This window comes from Elaeis guineensis, chromosome 6, assembly GCF_000442705.2.
Source record: "Elaeis guineensis isolate ETL-2024a chromosome 6, EG11, whole genome shotgun sequence".
NCBI lineage: Eukaryota > Viridiplantae > Streptophyta > Magnoliopsida > Arecales > Arecaceae > Elaeis > Elaeis guineensis.
The window spans coordinates 77,953,598-77,971,699 of NC_025998.2; the positions used below are offsets into that span (position 1 = coordinate 77,953,598).

The following is an 18,102-nucleotide window of genomic DNA, read 5'->3' on the forward strand; positions in this document are numbered from 1 at the left end:
AGCTTATGCTTTGGGCATAGCTAGTAGATTTCAGACTGATCCAAGAAAGAATCATTGGAAAGCAGATGATAGCAAGTCAATATCAGGGTATGTGTTTATTCTAAATGATGGGGTAGTGAGTTGGAAGAGTTCCAAGCAGTAGATAGTAGCTGACTCAACTACTGAGCCAGAGTATGTTGCTGCTAGTGAAGTCATTAAGAAAACTGTCTGGATGAAGAAACTCATCATGGATTTAAGAGTCGTTCCTAAGATTGAAGGACCGGTGTCACTTTAGAGTAATAACACTGGGGCCGTTATTCAAGATAAGAAACCTAGGTCTCATTATAGATCCAAGCACATCCTCAGACGTTTCCATCTCGTTAGAGACAAGATGTTATCTTTAAACGAGTAGACAGAAAGAACAATACAGCAGACCCATTCACTAAGACCATACCACAGCAGCTATATGATTATCATCGTGATTGTATGAGATACAAAGGCGATTGGCTTTAGTGCAAGTGGGAGATTGAAAGAAAAGTACCCTATAAACCAATCGCAAGTGTGTTGCGATTGGACTTTCTTTACAATTTTCCAACTCATGAAATGACATTTATTATTATTTGAGGCATTGATTCATCATATTAGCTGCATCTTATTATGTCTAAGATTATGATGAAACTCAAAGATTAGGATAATGATTTTAGGAGACATGAATTGGTCATGCTAGTGAGACCTAAAATCCTAAAATCTTAATATTAAATATTCCTGATCGTAGGAGCATTGAGTCGGAGATCAATATTCCGGATAGACTGGTACATCCTATGTATGCTCAATGGAGAGGGTGGCAGATGTCACTAGCCACTTGTGTGAGACACTAATACAAGGATGTGGGTGCTCATTTAAGAAATGAGTCCACTGAATTGACTCGATGAAAGAGAACATCTTATGGAAGCCTTATTTGCATGTCAAAGATGGTTCTCTAAGTGGGAGTTGTGCAAGTGATCCTTAGACCTGAGACCACCATAGAATCTTGTGCACATGAATCCATATTTTGGTTCATACCCAGGCATGGCATTAAGACATGTACGGGGTATTCTAGATATGGTGGAGTGTGTATGGAGGTTGTGAGTAGGTCAACATGGAATCAATCACTCCTAATAAAAGGAGATCGCATCCTGTGTATTCTCAATCCTAGATGACTCGAGAAAAGTCTTTTGGCCAAAAGCAGGAAGGAGATTAGAAAGAGTTTCTAAGCTTCTTCATTGGAGTCATCATTGGTTAATTGAAAATCGATATGAATGTGTTTGAGTTTGACATGATTTCATACTCATGAACATATTCAGGGTGCAAGGATGATCGAAGGATTGAATTACATGGTAATTTGCCACTGAAGGGTATATTTGGTATTTTCACCAAATTTCACATCTTCTGGGTAGTCATGTTACATTACTAGATGTCAATCTTGACTTGTAGGTTTTTGATCGAATTAAAGAGTTTAATTCAATCGTCAATTAGAAAGGATTCTAATTGTTGAACTCGGATTAACTCGATTGGACCTAAATCGATTAGGTTGAAATCTAATCAAATTTGGTCAACTTATATCCGGACTTACTGCCGGCTAGATGTGGAACCCAATGGGTCATACACATATAGAAATTGGCCAAGGACCCTTTTGAAAAAGGTTGATTGAAATTTTGGATTCAATCAGGATTCCGGTAAGCATGCTAGCACGTATGGAAATCCTTGCTTCTTTGGAGACCAATTTGGTCCCATCCCTTGCTAATTAGCTAGCCTAATTTGGTAGACATTTGGATTAGGTCGTGATACCTGGAAGCAGCCCAAATTGGGGCACCACATCCCATGTTAACGCCAAATATGAAGAGTCCAAGTTGTGATGGACTCTTGGTGTAAAACAGGTTTTGCCTACAAGTGCTGGCATAGGCAGAAGAAAAAATATTATTTTTCGTGGGATTAAAATTATGTGTGGTAGCTCACATCACACTCCACTCTCTGGTACACATCTCAAAGCATGAGATATATTTTTCTGGAATTTTTGGGGAAGAGAAAAAATTGGAACGATTTTTGGTGATAATGTTCTATATTTGATAAGCTATTTTTGATAATTTTTTTGAAATTTTTTCAGACTTATCTGGATGCCATAAGTTGGTCCTGATGCCTGCGCGCGTGGTGATCAGCACTCGCGTGAAGAGGTGCGAGGATAGCATCCTTCCGTGAGAATTTTATCATCATTTTTGATTTTCTGGAATCTAGATTGAATCTCCAATCCACGTGGATTTTTGTGGATTTTTCTGATTTGAGAAGGGATGTGAAAACATCCCTTCTTTGGTTGCACGCGCACAGATCAAGGTGCTGATCGACGTATCATGGATAAGAGTCCTTCTGCTTGAAGGAACTCTAATCTCTGATAATCAGATCAGATATGCCTTTTGGATAAGGCATGTCCCTCTCTTTTGGCATCCCTCTGGTGGCTATAAATAGGCCTGGACGCTGGGTATCCGAGGAATCTAAGAGGGGTTTTCAATTTCTCTCCTGTCGCTCTCCTTTCTTTCTTACAACCTATCTTAGTTTTAGGACAAGGCTTTGGGATTTAAGATAAAGCCTTATCTGGTCTTAACAAGGGTTGTAAGGGTCCTAAAGAAGGAGAATCAGAAGTCCAGAGGAGGTTCTAAGAGGGTGAGGTCAGGTTCTTGAAGAAACTTGATCGGTATGAGGCTAGTCAAGTTCTAGGGGCTAGAACTCTTGAAGCAAGGTGAAGGAGCGCTGTCTTTGGTTCAATTTTCATGTGGATTACCATTGGAGGGCGGACACTTGGACGCCTTGTGAAAATTGGGATTAGCGCTACAGGTATTCTTCTTATCCTAATTTATATTTATTATGCTTTGATTGTTATAGTCAAGAGTTTCTGGGCATTAGGGCTTCCGGTGCATTGGGTATTTTGAATGAAAATTTTAAATACTAACCCTTCCGCTGTGCCATCGGAACCCAACAGACCCCTCCTCCCTCTTCTGCATATGCCACTGACTTATCGAGTTTCACAAGCTAAAGAAAGTAAGACCTCGAGTGGATAACCATCACCACCTTTAATTTTGTATCATCATCCACAGCGACGGCGGCGGCCAAGAAGAAGAGCAGAAGAGAATGATAGGAATGATGGGGAGGAGAAGAGATGCCGAAGTTGAGCTCAACTTGCTGTCGGGTTTTCGATTCCACCCCACCGATGAGGAGCTCGTCGTCCATTACCTCTGCAACAAGATCGCCTGCCAGTGCCTTCCCATTTCGATCATAGCAGAGGTCGATCTCTACAAGTACAACCCTTGGGACCTCCCAGGTACCAGATCAAATGCCTTAGTCCTGATTTTCTACGAATCGATGCAAAAGTTTTCGACGCATCATCTGTTCCCTTTCTTCTTTTTTTCCTCCCTCGATGTTAGTGGTTTTGATCAGGGATTGATTTGTTCTTGGTGTCTGATGTTTGAGCAGAGATGGCGTTGTTCGGACAGAAGGAATGGTATTTCTTCTATTCTGAAATCAAATCTGAGGAGAGATCGAGAGAGGTGAGTCTCTTCTCTTTTTTTTTGGTACAGCCCCGATGAGCTCCTCTGTGCTCCCTGGCACCCGCATCGCGGCCACCGGCCCCCCTCCTCCCCCTACTCCTTGCAGTCCGCATCCCGGCCTCCTATGAGCTCCTCTGCACTCCTCGACGCTCGTATCTCGGCTCCTGTCCTTCCCTACTCCCCGACGAGCTCCTCCCCGGCACTGCGCTCCCATCCCCCCGCGCTCCCCCTCCCCCTGCTCCCAGGCGAGCTCCTCCGCCTCGATGCCCGCACCTCGTTCTCCCGCTGGCTGTGACTTCCCATGTGGCCACACGCACCCCGCCCCCGCACATCCACCCCACCACACCCTCCGCGCCCCTTCCCCATGACGCCTCCCACTGCCGCCGCACTTACATCCCTTGCCCTCCTTCCCCCACTCCTTGAAAGGTTTATAGTTTTTTTTTTGAAAATTTTGGTGGATTGGCCCGTTTAACCTGCAGCCCATGGTGGGTCAGGTCAGGTTGGGGTTTTTCCAATCTACTAGTTAAACAGGCCATCCTGCCCTGCCCCATTTAGAAGCGGGTCGGGGCAGTGAGAATAGCAATTAATGAGGTAACATGTAGTGAGAATAGCATTTGCCCAAAAACGATGTGGAACATTCTGATGGAGAAGCAAAGTCTGGACAGTTTCAATGAGATGTCGGTTTTTACGCTCGGCTATCCCATTTTGTTGAGGTGTATGTGGACACGATGATTGATGAATAATTTTTTGTTGAGACATAAAAGTATAGAAGGGGGTAGAAAAGTATTCGCGGGCATTATTACTATGCAAAATATGAATAAAAACATTAAATTGATTTTTAATTTCAGCATAAAAGGATTGAAAATAAGAAAATAATTTAGAACAAATTTTCATCATAAATAATCAAGTGCATCTAGAATAGTCATCAATGAAGGTAACAAAGTACTGAAAATCTAAAGTGGAACAAACACGACTAGGACTCCAAACATCAGTATGAACTAACTCAAAAAGGGACATAGTTTGATGATGACGTGCTTGGGAAACGAACCACAGGTTTATTTGCCAAGCTAACAAGACTTACACTTTAAAGACGACAAAGTAGAGAGACCAGGAGTCATCTTCTGAAGCTTCAAAAGACTGGGGTGACCAAGGTGACTGTGGATAATGGAAGGAGAATCTATCGAGTGACAGGCTTGTAGAAATGAAGGGAAGTATTGAGATGGTAAAGTCTGTGCGACTCATGCCTCGTACCAATCGTCCATTCAATACCTCGATCTTGCAAGGTGATAGTATTATCAACAAAGGTAATAGAACAATTTAAGGACCGGGTTAATTTGCTAATGGAAATAAGATTGAAAGGACATTTAGGAACATAAAGGATAGAATGTAAAGGGAGAGGGAAGGGGTTGGGCCTGGCCAATACCTTTGGCAATAGTTTTAGAGCCATTAGCTAAAGTGACATTAGGAAGGGAAGGAGAAGTAACAAAATGAGAAAAAAATGTTGGTTACCAGACATATGATCAGTCACTCTGGAGTCTAGAATCCAAGGGCCAAGAGAAGAAGACTATGTGAGGAAAGCAGTAGAGCTATCAGTTTGGATGACGGAAGTAGTGGAGGATTGGGTGGCAGCCTGATATTGAAGATACTTATCATAATCTGCATCAGTCAAGGTGATAGAGGAAGATGACTGGTCGATAGAGGAAGTGGAGGAACCATCCACACCAGCGATGATGTTGGGATGGAAGGGAGCAAGGGAAACACACCACGGGACAAGACATACTATGGGAAGAGTGGAAACATAGCAGGGTAATCACTACCGAAAAGGACTTAGGGTTTTCTTCCCTTCGAGCTCTGATACCATGTAGAAGATAGGATCTAGGAGAGAGAGCCCTTGTTAGAAACACTAAAAGAGAGAGATCGGTAAAGATGGAGAAAAATGATTGTATTGTATTTCATGTTACAAGAGGCTCTATATATAAAGCAATAAAGGTCTAGATACAATGAACCATATAATAGAGTCTAGATACAATGAACCATCTAGGTACAATGAATCTATTGATCTCTTAATTGATATATTTCCTAAACAGGATTATATTCTAATATATGTTAATGTAATATGTTATCTAATTTAACAATTTTCTTAAGACGGTCCCCTTTTATTGATAAAATCTGTCTTATGTTTCATTGTCAACTTTCACCATATGGTACTATATTGATTACACCATTTTTTTTGAACTGTCTCTTTCAGTTGTTTTATGGCCTCCTTCGGCTTGTCCATTCTTATACCCAATGCCAATATATGGAGAAGCTTCCAACCATAGGTATGGTATGATCACACATCATCGAAATAATAAGAACACTTTATATATATTTTTGTCTCTAGGTTTTTATCTGCTCTTGGAGGCTAAGAATCAAAAGTTCTATAACCTTGAATTATTAATTTAAATTTTATTTTTATTGTTGTTTGGCAGTGCTGTTGACATAGAAAACCCTAACCTTTCATTTCATGTAAGAGCAAAACACTCCAAGCAGTATTCACAAACGATCGTTCTTCATTCTGGTGATGCTCTCTTTATTCCTGAAGGATGGTAGGGCACAAACTGTTATTTAAGTTCAGCTTGGTTCTATAACTTTCTGGGATCATATTCCTTATTTTGCATTGCACAACTAAAGGAACTGAAATGAGCAATTTCATTTGCTACTCTACATTCTTTGAAAAGACAAATCTGAAAGGCTTGTCACGTTATCATAATCTTATCTGGAAGTGAAAAGCTAATTAAACAAAGGAAAAGTCATAGCTTCATCTCCATTTGATTAACTTGTGTGTGCTTATAATTCATAATTTTGTTGATCACATAGAGATAGCCTGTAAACTTGGTTTTTTCCGGAGTTATTTATGATTTGACCTGCCTAAATAAAGAGTAATGAGTACTTTGTACCACTTATTTTAACCATGGTAGTTTGGTTGCTTATTACAGATGGATATGGTGGATAAGAATATTTTTCTTCTCATTACTGTTTCTCGATTTTCCAAATGCCTAGTAGAGTGTTCAGAGGGTTATAGTTTCCTTTGTTACATAGATTTATTTATTCATGCAATTTTGTCTGATGAGAACATTGAATTTTTCTAATTTTGTCCATAGGATGATTGTGCTATACATCCTGCTTGCTTGATGATTTCCGTTTGGTGGGATATTTATTCTGCAGTCACTGCAGTTCTTGTCTATTAAAATTTGCTTGTTGCTTGTGTATGGTCATCATGCAGCCACTAATCTTGTCTTAGTAAGGCAGGGCAACACAAATGAGCCATGGTGCTTGGACTGGTTTGTAAAAGAGGAACCTTTTTCAGTGAAAGCCTCTCATGCTTGTACTCATATTTGGAACTAAGTGAAAAATGAAAAGAATGTTTTTTCTTCTCATATGGATCACATGAATGAATTTTAGTCGAAAACCAAATTGATGAAAAGAATCCCAAACAAAGAAATTTTGAAAAAGACCTCTATAAATTATAATCTAGAAGAGCAGATTTGGTAGTGGTTGAGGAGGTTTTTAATGTGCCATATTTGGAAAAGAATGGCTTATGACAAAAACACTAATCCACATGAGAAATACTTAATTTGTAATCACATTTTGTAGCTCTTTGTAAAATCATACATATTGGGTTTTTATGCAACGCTGCAAGAAGACCTACTGAAATGTTATCGAGACTTTATGATAAAACTATGATATACTTAAATGGCTTAGGAGCAATTCTTATTGTTAGACTGAAGTTCATGAAACTAAAGTTGTCTGGTGTGGACATTTTGTTTAACCCTAGGATTAAGTGCAATAAATGAAGCAGTAAAATTTACTTTCCCGTATGGAATGCCATACCAGACCGAACTATTCATTACACCCGTACTGTATTGTATCGTACCAATATGGTGTCTCATACTATACCGACACTCGGAATGCCATCTCGTATTATGCTAAACCACGTACTGACATTGTAATAGGATGGTACTTGTTGGGTATAAACTATCCCCAGCCGAAGTTTGTAAAAGGCCGATCCTTCCAGGGCTTTTCCGGCTTCCGACCTTGTGTGGCGTCTTTCTGAACTCCCTCGACCGTCCGAGCTTCCATAATACCATCCGGACTTCTCTGACAATGAGCTCCTCCATTCATCTACCGGACTGCTCCAAACGCTTTCTGAGCTTCACTATCAGTCGATTCTCTACGGTGGTCGACTATTCTCCGAATTTCTTCCAGACTTCTCCCAGCCACGATCGACTTTACTCCGAGCTTCCTCCGGACTTCGTCAATGATCGAGCTTCTTCAGCAGCAGGACTTCTACAGTGACCAGACTCCATCCAAGTTTCTAAGGTGGTCGACCGCCTTCCAAATTTCAGCCGAACTTCTACCGCAAGCAGTCCACTCCGAACTTCTACTGCAAGCGGACCTCTACTGTGGGCTTCACCCGAGCTCCTACAAGAGCCGGATTCCAGCCGAACTCCTACAGTGGATGGATCCCAGACGAATTTCTACAACGGACGGGCTCCACCAGCTGGGTCTCTACTCTGAGCTTCTACAATAAGAAATCTCCATCCGAGCTTCCCCGACAGCTGATCTTCGACCGAGCTTTGACAATAAGTGGCCTCCTTTCAGCCTCCTATAAGAGCCGGACTCCATCCGAACTTTTACGACAGAATTGGATCCCGGACTCCTCCAACGTTCGACCTTTCCCAGTGTCCTCGAGACTCCTCCGGCGGGTGAACCTCCACAGCGCCATCCGAACTCTTCTATCGGCCGACCTTCAGTCGAATTTCTTGTGCAATCGGGCCTCTCCAGCAGACAATTCTTCAGACAAGCTTCTACGTCATACAAATTCCAGACGAACTTCTCCAGCAATCGGACTCCTGCCGGACTTCTCCAACAGGCAGTTCTCGTCCGAGCTTCTACAGCAGATGACTTCTATTTGTAGCACCAACGGCGCCTAATAACAGTTAACCCGTCAGCAACCTCGAAACATCCGAGCTCCTCTCAGATTGCTGAGACAGAGAGCCATTCCACTCCATCAGACATTCCAGCCGAGCTTCAGCCGTCAGGTCCGAACTCTCTGGCAAGTCACGACAATGGCCATTGCCCCACTCCACTCTCTGTAACGGATTCCACGTGGCTCCACCACTCTCTGGCAAGTCGCGACAACGGACACCACTCCACTCTCCATAACAAACTCCATGTGGCTCTGAACGGCCCACTGACGCCACTACTCTCCGCAATAAACTCCGCGTGGCTCCGAACGGCCCACTACCAGGCGGTTACAGACGTCGCTGTCGATCAGTTATGCTCTCCGTCTATATAAAGAGACCTCCAGATACGTTTTTTTCTAAGCTCAAAACTCTATCTCGAAACTCTGCCAAAATCTCATTTGAGTGCTCCATTTCTGTTGAAGCAGAGTACTGACTTGAGCGTCGGAGGGTTTTGCCGGAGCACCCCCAACTCCGGTTTAGACTTCCCTTGCAGGTCCCGACGGCGGCCACGGTCATCTCAACTCCAGCTTCTCCGGCGTCGGTAGAATTTTGCACCAACAAAATTGGCGCTAGAGGAAGGGGCCTATGTCTTCGCAGTATCCTTGTTCTTAAAGGAGTGCTCAACGGGACTGTCTCCGGTCATCTTCTCCGACATTTTCTTCTCCTCCTGTCAGATCTCCACTTGATGCCTCCCCAAAAGGCATCCACCAGGCGATCCACAGCCTCCGCGGTCAGATCTCAGCGAGCTCCGCAAGCTCCGGCCTCGTCTCCAGTTTCTCAGACTCCTCCGGCAACGGCAGTCGGCATGGAGCAGTTTGACTTGCTGGTTCAGGAGGTCAGGGGCCTCACCGAAGCAGTGCAGGCCATGCAGCAGCAGCCGAAGCAGCTGCAGGAATCAGTGCGGCTAGAAAGAGCATCGTCGGAGTTCCAGAATTCGGTGACTGGGCGGTTCACTTGGGCAAGTCGCCCTGTCTTCCTCGGAAAGGGGAAGCAGAAGGTGGAGAGCCCACCATCCGATCACGATTCCACCCCCGGAGAGTCCTTACCTCCGTTCCATCAGAAGACCCTCGAGACTCGCAATCGAGAGGACCTCCTGGATCAAAGATTCCGAGAGATGAATCGGTGGATCGAAGAGCTCCGCCATGCTCCCACTGCTTACGGTGAGGACATCTGCACTAACCCTCCTTTCTCTCAAATGATCATGCAGGAACCAATCCCGCCGAATTTCAAGCTCCCCCAATTCGAGAGCTACGACGGGATCTTGGATCCGGTTGACCACCTGGAGGCCTTCCGGACAATGATGCTGCTCCATGGTGCGCCAGACGCCATCTTGTGCCGAGCTTTTCTGTCTACCTTGAAGGGAGCAGCAAAAAATTGGTACTCGGCACTGAAGTCGGGTACTATCTTTTCCTTTTACCAGATGAGCCATCAGTTCGTTGCTCATTTCGTCAGCAGCCGGCGTTCCCGGAGAGGTTCGGAGTCCCTCATCAACATCAAGCAAAAGGAGGGAGAATCCATCCGAGCTTACGTCAACCGTTTTAACATCGCCGCGTTGGAGGTCCGGAACTTGGACCAATCGGTTGCGATGGCCGCCCTGAAGGGCGGTCTTTAAAAGAACGATCTTCTGTTTTTCCTAGAAAAGAAGTATCCCAGGGACTTCGCTGATTTGCTGGCTCGGGCCGAAGGATACGCCCGAGCAGAAGAAGCCTTCAAGATGAAGGATGAGGAGGCCGCGAAGGAGCGGTAGGCGGGAGACTCCAGCAAGCCCGTAGTTGAGAAAGGGCCGAGTGAAGCTCGGCCACATTCTCGAACTCCTTCCAGACACAAGCGTGTCTAAACTCCTCCCGGGCTCGTAGGCAGAGAAACCCGAACCGCAAAGTTCGGCGGGGCTCTCCCCCAGGAAGATTCCACAGCTACGCCCCTCTCAACGCATCGAAAACCCAAGTGTTGATGGAGGTCAGGGAGCAGCTGCCGAGGTCGGAAAGGATGCGCACACACCCCGAAAAGCGCAATCCTAACAAGTTCTGCCTCTATCATCGTGACCACGGCTACGACACGGAGGAGTGCATTCAGCTCCGAGACGAGATCGAGGAGCTCATCAGATGAGGTCGGCTCGACAGATTCATTCGACGCCGACCTGAAGGTAGAGAAGATCGACCGAGGGTCCAGCCACAATCAGAGCCGCCAAGGAGGGAGTAGCCTGAAGATCGGCCTCCAATTGGGATCATCAACTCCATCTCTGAAGGACCCCGACGGGGAGCAGACCTTCCGCGGCTATGGGATTCAAAAAATCTACGAATGTATTACCAATAATTTTGCCTTAAATAAAAGTTTCTTTCATATTTGCATATCTTTTCTTTTGGCATGAGCTCATAACGACAGGGAGTAGCTCCTTCCGACAATCGAAACACGGCCATGTTAGGAACAGGAGGAGAACCTCGTCCTAACATGAGCAAAGTCGAAGGTCCGGTTATTTAAAGACCGAATGGGGGGAGAGGCCCTTACAACGGTCCTTATGTGCCCCCACAGCCATGTTAGGAACAGGCGGAGAATCTCGTCCTAACATGAGCAAAGTCGAAGGTCCGGTTACTTAAAGACCGGATGGGGGGAGAGGCCCTTGCAACGGCCCTTATGTGCCCCCACAATCTTGTTAGGAACAGGAGGAGAACCTCGTCCTAACGTGAGCAAAGTCGAAGGTCCGGTTACTTAAAGACCGGATGGGAGGAGAGGCCCTTGCAACGGCCCTTATGTGCCCTCACAGTCTTGTTAGGAACAGGGGGAGGACCTCATCCTAACATGAGCAAAGTCGAAGGCCCGGTTATTTAGAGACCGGATGGGGGGAGAGGTCCTTGCAACGGCCCTTATGTGCCCCCACAGCCTTGTTAGGAACAGGAGGAGAACCTCATCCTAGCATGAGCTGAATTGACTGTGTCGGGGACAGGAGGAGAACCTCATCCTGACACAAACAAAGATCTGATCGTTCAAGACCGGATGAGGAGAAAAGCCTCCTCAACGGCTCCTCTACATCTCCACAACCTCGCTAAGAGCAGAGGGAAAACCCTCACCCAAAGAAAAAGAAAAGGGGAGATAAAAAGGGAAAGCGACGAACTACACCAGTGATAAGGGAAAAACAAACTACATCAAAGACACGAGGGATCTCGTCTCAACGAGGAAGGAGATTCTTATCAAAAATCCTCAGTCTCTAAGAGGGAGCTCAACACAGGCCGAGAAAAAATCGACTTCCTCAAGGGAACAAGAAGTTCGGACCCCCAAGCTCGAGCACCGGGAGGAAGCGTCAAACTCAAATGGCCTTGAAAAGACCTACGGTCATGAACAAAAAGGGCAAATCAACACGGCGATGATCCGAAACCTTCAAACAACGTCGATATCGAACAAGACAAAAGACGAAAGAAGCTCGGTAAACAACAACTCAAAGCAAGAATAGACGAAGTAATGAGAAAAATTTCTTTTCATTTCATTAGTAAAGTGTGCATTATAAAGCCTTTGAAGGTCGAGACTCAAGGGACCTCGTCTCAACGAGGAAGAAAACCCTTGTCGAAAATCTCCAGTCCCTAAGGGCGAATCAACACGGCAACAACCAGGAACCTTCAAACAACGTCGACATCGAACAAGATAAAAGACAAGAAGTTCGGTAAACGACAACTAATGCAAGAATGGACAAGGTAATGGAAAATTTCCTTTTCATTTCATTAGTGAAGTGTACATTACAAAGCCTTTGAAGGCCAAAAAAGAAAAACGACAAGAAAAGAAAAAAATACATAGAATAAAAGGTAAAGAAGCTCTAAGGAAGCTCGGCTTCTTCAGACTTCGAACTCTCGATTCCAGCCATCATCGAGGATTGCTTTAAGTTTTTGATTTCTTCTTCCAGTTCTTTCTTTCTCAACAGCATCTCCTGATACATCTGGTGGAACCACCGGCTCTCGCCCTCTGACTCCCGAAGCCTCTTCCTCAGAACTTTGGACTCCGCCTCGACATCCTTGACCGATTGCTGCTCGTGGGCCAGTTGAATCTTCAGCCGCTGCAGTTCGGCCTTCTCCTGCCCAAGGGCCGCAGACAGTTCTGCCATGGTCCCCCTCAAGGAGCGGAGCTCGTCGGAGCCTTATGCAGAGACGGCCTGGACTCTCTCAGACAATTACCTCTGAAGGCGAGCAACTTCGTCGGTCGCCGTCTTGAGCTTCCTTCGGCAGTCGTCTATTTGCCCGCACCAGCCGACTCGGTAGGCATTATAGTTCGTCTCGGCGTGATCGGTCTGAGTTGCGAGCTAGGACGAACTCCCTTCCAACTGGCCGATCTTCTCCCATGCAGCTGCCAGCTCGACTTCAAGGGAATTGATCTTGGAAGCCTGGGTCCAAGATCGGTCGCTGGCACGTTTCCGGAGTTCCTCAAGCTCCATCACGAAGTCAGCCTTCCTCCGGGTGTAGTCCATGAGACCCTTTTTGTGGAGGTCCCAAAAGCGAGTAGTCTCCGCAATGACTTCCGAATGGCTCTTCCTCAGTCGGTGAAGTTCGTCATCCAGCTTCTTGGATTTCTCCGTCAAGTGACAAACTTTCCTTTTGAGGTCCCGGATCATCGACTTCAGAGGAATCCCTTGTGGTAGGGAAAGAGCTTCGACAGGGCACTGTTGTTGGGAAACAAGAGTGTCACAACACAAATCAGTGCAAGAAAATAAAAGAAGAGAAGAAAAAGGAGCTCTCTATAAAGAAGAATCCGATTTCATTGATTAAATAGTTTTTAAGTACAAGAGAATAAAGAAAAGTCGCCACGAAGGAAAAATACAAAATTAGAAGTTTCGGATCTCTGGAACAGAAGTGGAGGGGCTCGGCGCCCCCGGATGGTCGGTCGCAGTAGCCGCGGCAGTCGAAGAGGTCCCGGTTGGAGGAAGATCGGCAGCGGCTTCGGAAGGTCCGGCTTCATCGTCGGATGCCTCATCCAAGAAGCCGAGGTCCAGTTCGGAAAACTTCCCGGCCACCTTCTCTTGGCAGAGCTCGAAGCCCTTGATGAAGGCATCTTGGCCGAACTGAACCTGCAGATCCTCCATCTCGGAGGAGGTCTTGAACTCCTCCACTGCTCGGGCCCCTGCCTCCGAGACTAGGGATGGGATCTGCGCCTTCAGCTCGGAGACCTGCGCCTTCAGCTCAGAGACCTCAGCCTCTGCCTTCTTTCTTTCCTCCTCCAAGGCGGCCCTCAGATCGGACGAGGTTTGTCTCTCCTTCTGCAGCGCCTTCTGGAGACTTGCGACCTCGGCGATCTTCTCCTTGAGATGGGTGACCTCGGCCAGGCGACCTTCCTTCGCCTGGGCTGCCTCCTTCTTGGCGTTCTTCATCGCCTCGACGTTGGCGACGAACTGGTGTCCAATCTGCAAGAGCGGCCGGGGAGTCAATATAAAAGCTAAGGAATAAACTAAGTAAAGAAGCGAGAAGAAGAAAAAAGTGAATTGGCCTACCTCGAGGAAGGATCCCAGGGAGTCCCAGACCCGCTGTTCAGGATCAACATAGACGATCCTGTGGACGACCTCGAGCAGAATGCACCCTTCGACCAGCCTCTTTATTAAATCCCTATTGTTGAAGGGATTTTCCCCCAGATCTTCCTCGGAGCCGTCGGCTCCCTCGATGGCAGCTTTGCGGCTGTGGCTCTTGCGGGCCAGGGTCTTCTTCCTCCTTTCGGCCCCTGGTGCCTCCTCGGGACGAGCCTCTGGAGTGGGAACCTCGGTCGGGGGGCTCTTTGAAGAGGCTCGGGGGACTTCGGGCTCGACGTCAGAGGGGACGTCGACGGCAACGACCACCTGGGCAGGCGCGGCCGAGCTCGTCTCTTCTGTCCTAGCTCTTTTCGCCGACCCCGAAGTCGCGGCACCTTTTCTCTTGTGGATCTTGAGATCCTGGGCTAACCTCCGAGCCACACCTGTGTCCATGTCTGCAATAAAAGAAGATCGACACGGCATAGAAATAGAATAAGAGAAAGGGGAAGTAGCAAAAAAAAATATATATATATATATTGTTGGTGCAAAAATCCATCTGCGCCGGAGAAGCTAGAGTCGAGGGAGCCGCGGTCGCCGCCGGGACATGCAAAAGAAGTCTAAACCGGAGGTGGGGTTGCTCCGGCAAGACCCTCCGACGTTCAAGTCAGTTCTCTGCCTCAACAAGAATGGAGTGCTCGAACGAAAATTTTAGCAGAGTTTTGGGATAGAATTTTGAGCTTAGAGAATAACGTATCTGGGGTCCCCCTTTTATAGGCGGAGGGGGCAACAGACTGATAGCGATGTCTGTAACCGTCTGGCAGTGGGCTGCCCAGGGTCAGGAGAAGTTTGTTGCGAAGAGTAGTGGAGTGGGATCGTGGCCATCACCGGGATATGCCACGTGGAGTCTGTTGCGGGGAGTGGAGCGGCGTCCGTTGTTGCGACTTACCAGAGGGTGGAGGAACCGCGTGGCATCCGTCGCAGGAAGTGGAGCAGAATCGTGATCATTATGGCGATCTGCCAGGGAGTGATGGAGCCGCGCGAAATCCGTCGCAGGAAGTGGAGCAGTGTCGTGGCCGTTACTGCGGCCTGCTAGGGAGTGATGGAGCCGCACGGAATCTGTTGCAGGAAGTGGAGCAGAGTCGTGGCTGTTGCTGCGGCCTGCCAGGGGGTCCAGGCCTGTCGGCCGAAGTTCGGCTGGAGTGTCTGGCGGAGAGAGGTGGTTAGCTATCCGTCTGAGAGGAGCTCGGAGTCCGGCTTCCGTAGGAGTCCGGATGAAGTCTTCCTTCAGTCGAAGTCGGAGACGAGGTCCGGCTCCCGTGAGAGTCCGGACGGAGTCTTCCCGCAGATGAAGTCGGAGACGAGATCTGGCTCCCGTAGGAGTCCGGATGGAGTCTTCCTGCAGCCGGAGTTGGGGACGAGGTCCGGCTCCCGTAGGAGTCCGGGCGAAGTCTTCCTGCAATTAAAGTCAGGGGCGAAGTCCGGCTCCTGTAGGAGTCCGGACGAAGTTTACCAGCAGTCGAAGTCGGGGGCGAAGCCCGGCTCCCGTAGGAGTCCGGGCGGAGTCTTCCCGTAGCCGGAGTCGGAGATGAGATCTGGCTCCCGTAGGAGTCCGGACGGAGTCTTCCTGCAGCCGGAGTTGGGGACGAAGTCCTGCTCCCGTAGGAGTCCGAGCGAAGTCTTCCTGCAATTAAAGTCAGGGGCGAAGTCCGGCTCCCGTAGGAGTCCGGACGAAGTTTACCAGCAGTCGAAGTCGAGGATGAAGCCCTGCTCCCGTAGGAGTCCGGGCGGAGTCTTCTTTCAGTCGAAGTCGGAGACGAGGTTCGGCTCCCGTGGGAATCCGGACGGAGTCTTCCCGCAGACGGAGTCGGAGACGAGATCTGGCTCCCGTAGAAGTCCGGGCAAAATCTTCTTGCGGTTGAAGTCGGGGACGAAGTCCGGCTTCCGTAGGAGTCTGGGCGAAGTCCACCTGCAATTAAAGTCAGGGGCGAAGTCCGGCTCCCGTAGGAGTCCGGATGAAGTTTACCAGCAGTCGAAGTCGGGGATGAAGCCCGGCTCCCGTAGGAGTCCGGGCGGAGTCTTCCCGCAGTCAGAGTCGGAGACGAGATCTGGCTCCCGTAGGAGTCCGGATGGAGTCTTCCTGCAGTCGGAGTTGGGGACGAGGTCCGGCTCCTGTAGGAGTCCGGGCGAAGTCTTCCTGCAATTAAAGTCAGGGGCGAAGTCCGGCTCCCGTAGGAGTCCGGACGAAGTTTACCAGCAGTCGAAGTCAGGGACGAAGTCCGGCTCCCGTAGGAGTCCGGACGGAGTCTTCCCGTAGCCGGAGTCGGAGACGAGATCCGGCTCCCGTAGGAGTCCGGGCGAAGTCTTCCTGCAATTAAAGCAGGGGCAAAGTCCGGCTCCCGTAGGAGTCCGGATGAAGTTTACCAGCAGTCGAAGTCGGGGGCGAAGCCCGGCTCCCGTAGGAGTCCGGGCGGAGTCTTCCCGTAGCCAGAGTCGGAGACGAGATCTGGCTCCCGTAGGAGTCCGGACGGAGTCTGCAAGTGAAGTCATGGGCGGAGTTCGGCTCCCGTAGGAGCCCGGACGAAGTCTGCAGGTGAAGTCGTGGGCGGAGTCCGACTCCCGTAGGAGTCCGGACGAAGTCTGCAGGTGAAGTCATGGGCGGAGTTCGACTCCCGTAGGAGTCCGGGCGAAGTCTGCAGGTGAAGTCGTGGGTGGAGTCCGGCTTCCGTAGGAGTCCGGGTGAAGTCTACCTGTAATTAAAGACAGGGGCGAAGTCCGGCTCCCTTAGGAGTCCGGACGAAGTTTACCAGCAGTTGAGGTCGGGGACGGAGCCCGGCTCCCGTAGGAGTCCGGGCGAAGCCTTCCAGCAGTTGAGGTCGGGGACGGAGCCCGGCTCCCGTAGGAGTCCGGGCGAAGCCTTCCAGTAGTTGAGGTCGGGGACGTTGTTCGGACGAAGTCGTCCTGCGGCCGGTCGACCACCGCCGAACTTGGGTGGAATCCGCCCGTCGTGGTGAGTCAGGTCGACGTTGGTGGGGGTTCATCCGTCGGCAGAACTTGGGAATGTTGCGGAGGCTCGGCCGCCAGAGAGGTTCGGCGAGGTGTCGTCGGAGGTCTGTCGTCAGTAGAATCTCTGGAGGGTCGCCCCTATCACGAACTTCGGCTGGAAGGTATTTTATACCCAACAGCAGTCCCCCTATTTTCGAGTTCGAATTTTGAATGAAGTACAGAGAAATTTTTGCAGCTGAAGTTGTCCCTTTGAATCCTGTGCGCGATCGCCCCCAGATATTTTGGCATTAAATGCGCGCGTGCTGGAGTCTTTTCGAATCGGGGCGATTCGAAGGGACCTTTCGGAATTCCTGCTGGTACGTTGGTCCAAGTACGGTGCAGTAATGGCTCTATCAGCTGTCAGCCGCTTTTAGCCGCCTGCCGCGGCGAGTAGGACACGTGGCGAGCGCGGGTCGGCCTGGGGGGATTCGCGATCATTATGGCGCCGGATCCCAGGGTCTATTTAAACCCGCCCTTCCGCCTTTAGGGGCTCTATTCCGCCTGAAAGTTCTATCGGTGCCCGCCTTTTCTTCGAGAGCCCTGACCCTCCTTCGCGTCTACCTTGGCCCTAGGCGTCCTTCGAGTCATCCCTGTCCTCGCACCTTCTGCATCCTTCGAAGCGACTTAGGTTAGTCCCGGAACTTTGTTCTCTTTCTTGCCATTCGGGTGCCCCTTTTCCTCCATCTTTCTCCTGTCGCCCTCCTTTGGTTTGGTTCCCCGCAAACCTTTCGCCTCTTGTTCTGCCTGATTTCTCCGAAATTTTTAGGGTCCTCATTTGAAATGTCTTCCGGCACCTCCGTCTCTAGCGGTTCTGGGAGTTCGTCCGCCTCAGCCCCCCAGGACCCCCGCACTGTAGACAAACCCACATCTGGGGCTGGGCTTCGTCCGGTTTTTGCGTCGGGTGCCATTTCCTGCTCTCTGACTCCGGATGAACTCCTACTGATAAGGGTTCAGTATGGAGTTCCTCCGGAGTACGATCTGGAGCTTCCTGGATCCTCCAACCGGGCTAGTACTCCCCCAC

At 48.7% G+C, this 18,102-nt stretch overlaps 1 protein-coding gene across 3 annotated transcripts in view; it reads left to right on the forward strand.

Moving 5' to 3' along the window:
* LOC105035961 (lysine-specific demethylase JMJ31) overlaps positions 1 to 18,102 on the forward strand; it is a 121,197-nt gene that overhangs the window by 63,724 nt on the left and 39,371 nt on the right. For all 3 annotated transcript variants that reach the window (XM_073259543.1, XM_073259544.1, XM_073259542.1), the window contains 2 exons: positions 5,803 to 5,875; positions 6,026 to 6,142. In XM_073259543.1, the coding sequence (XP_073115644.1) occupies positions 5,803 to 5,875; positions 6,026 to 6,142 (190 nt within the window). The remainder of the gene's footprint in view (positions 1 to 5,802; positions 5,876 to 6,025; positions 6,143 to 18,102) is intronic.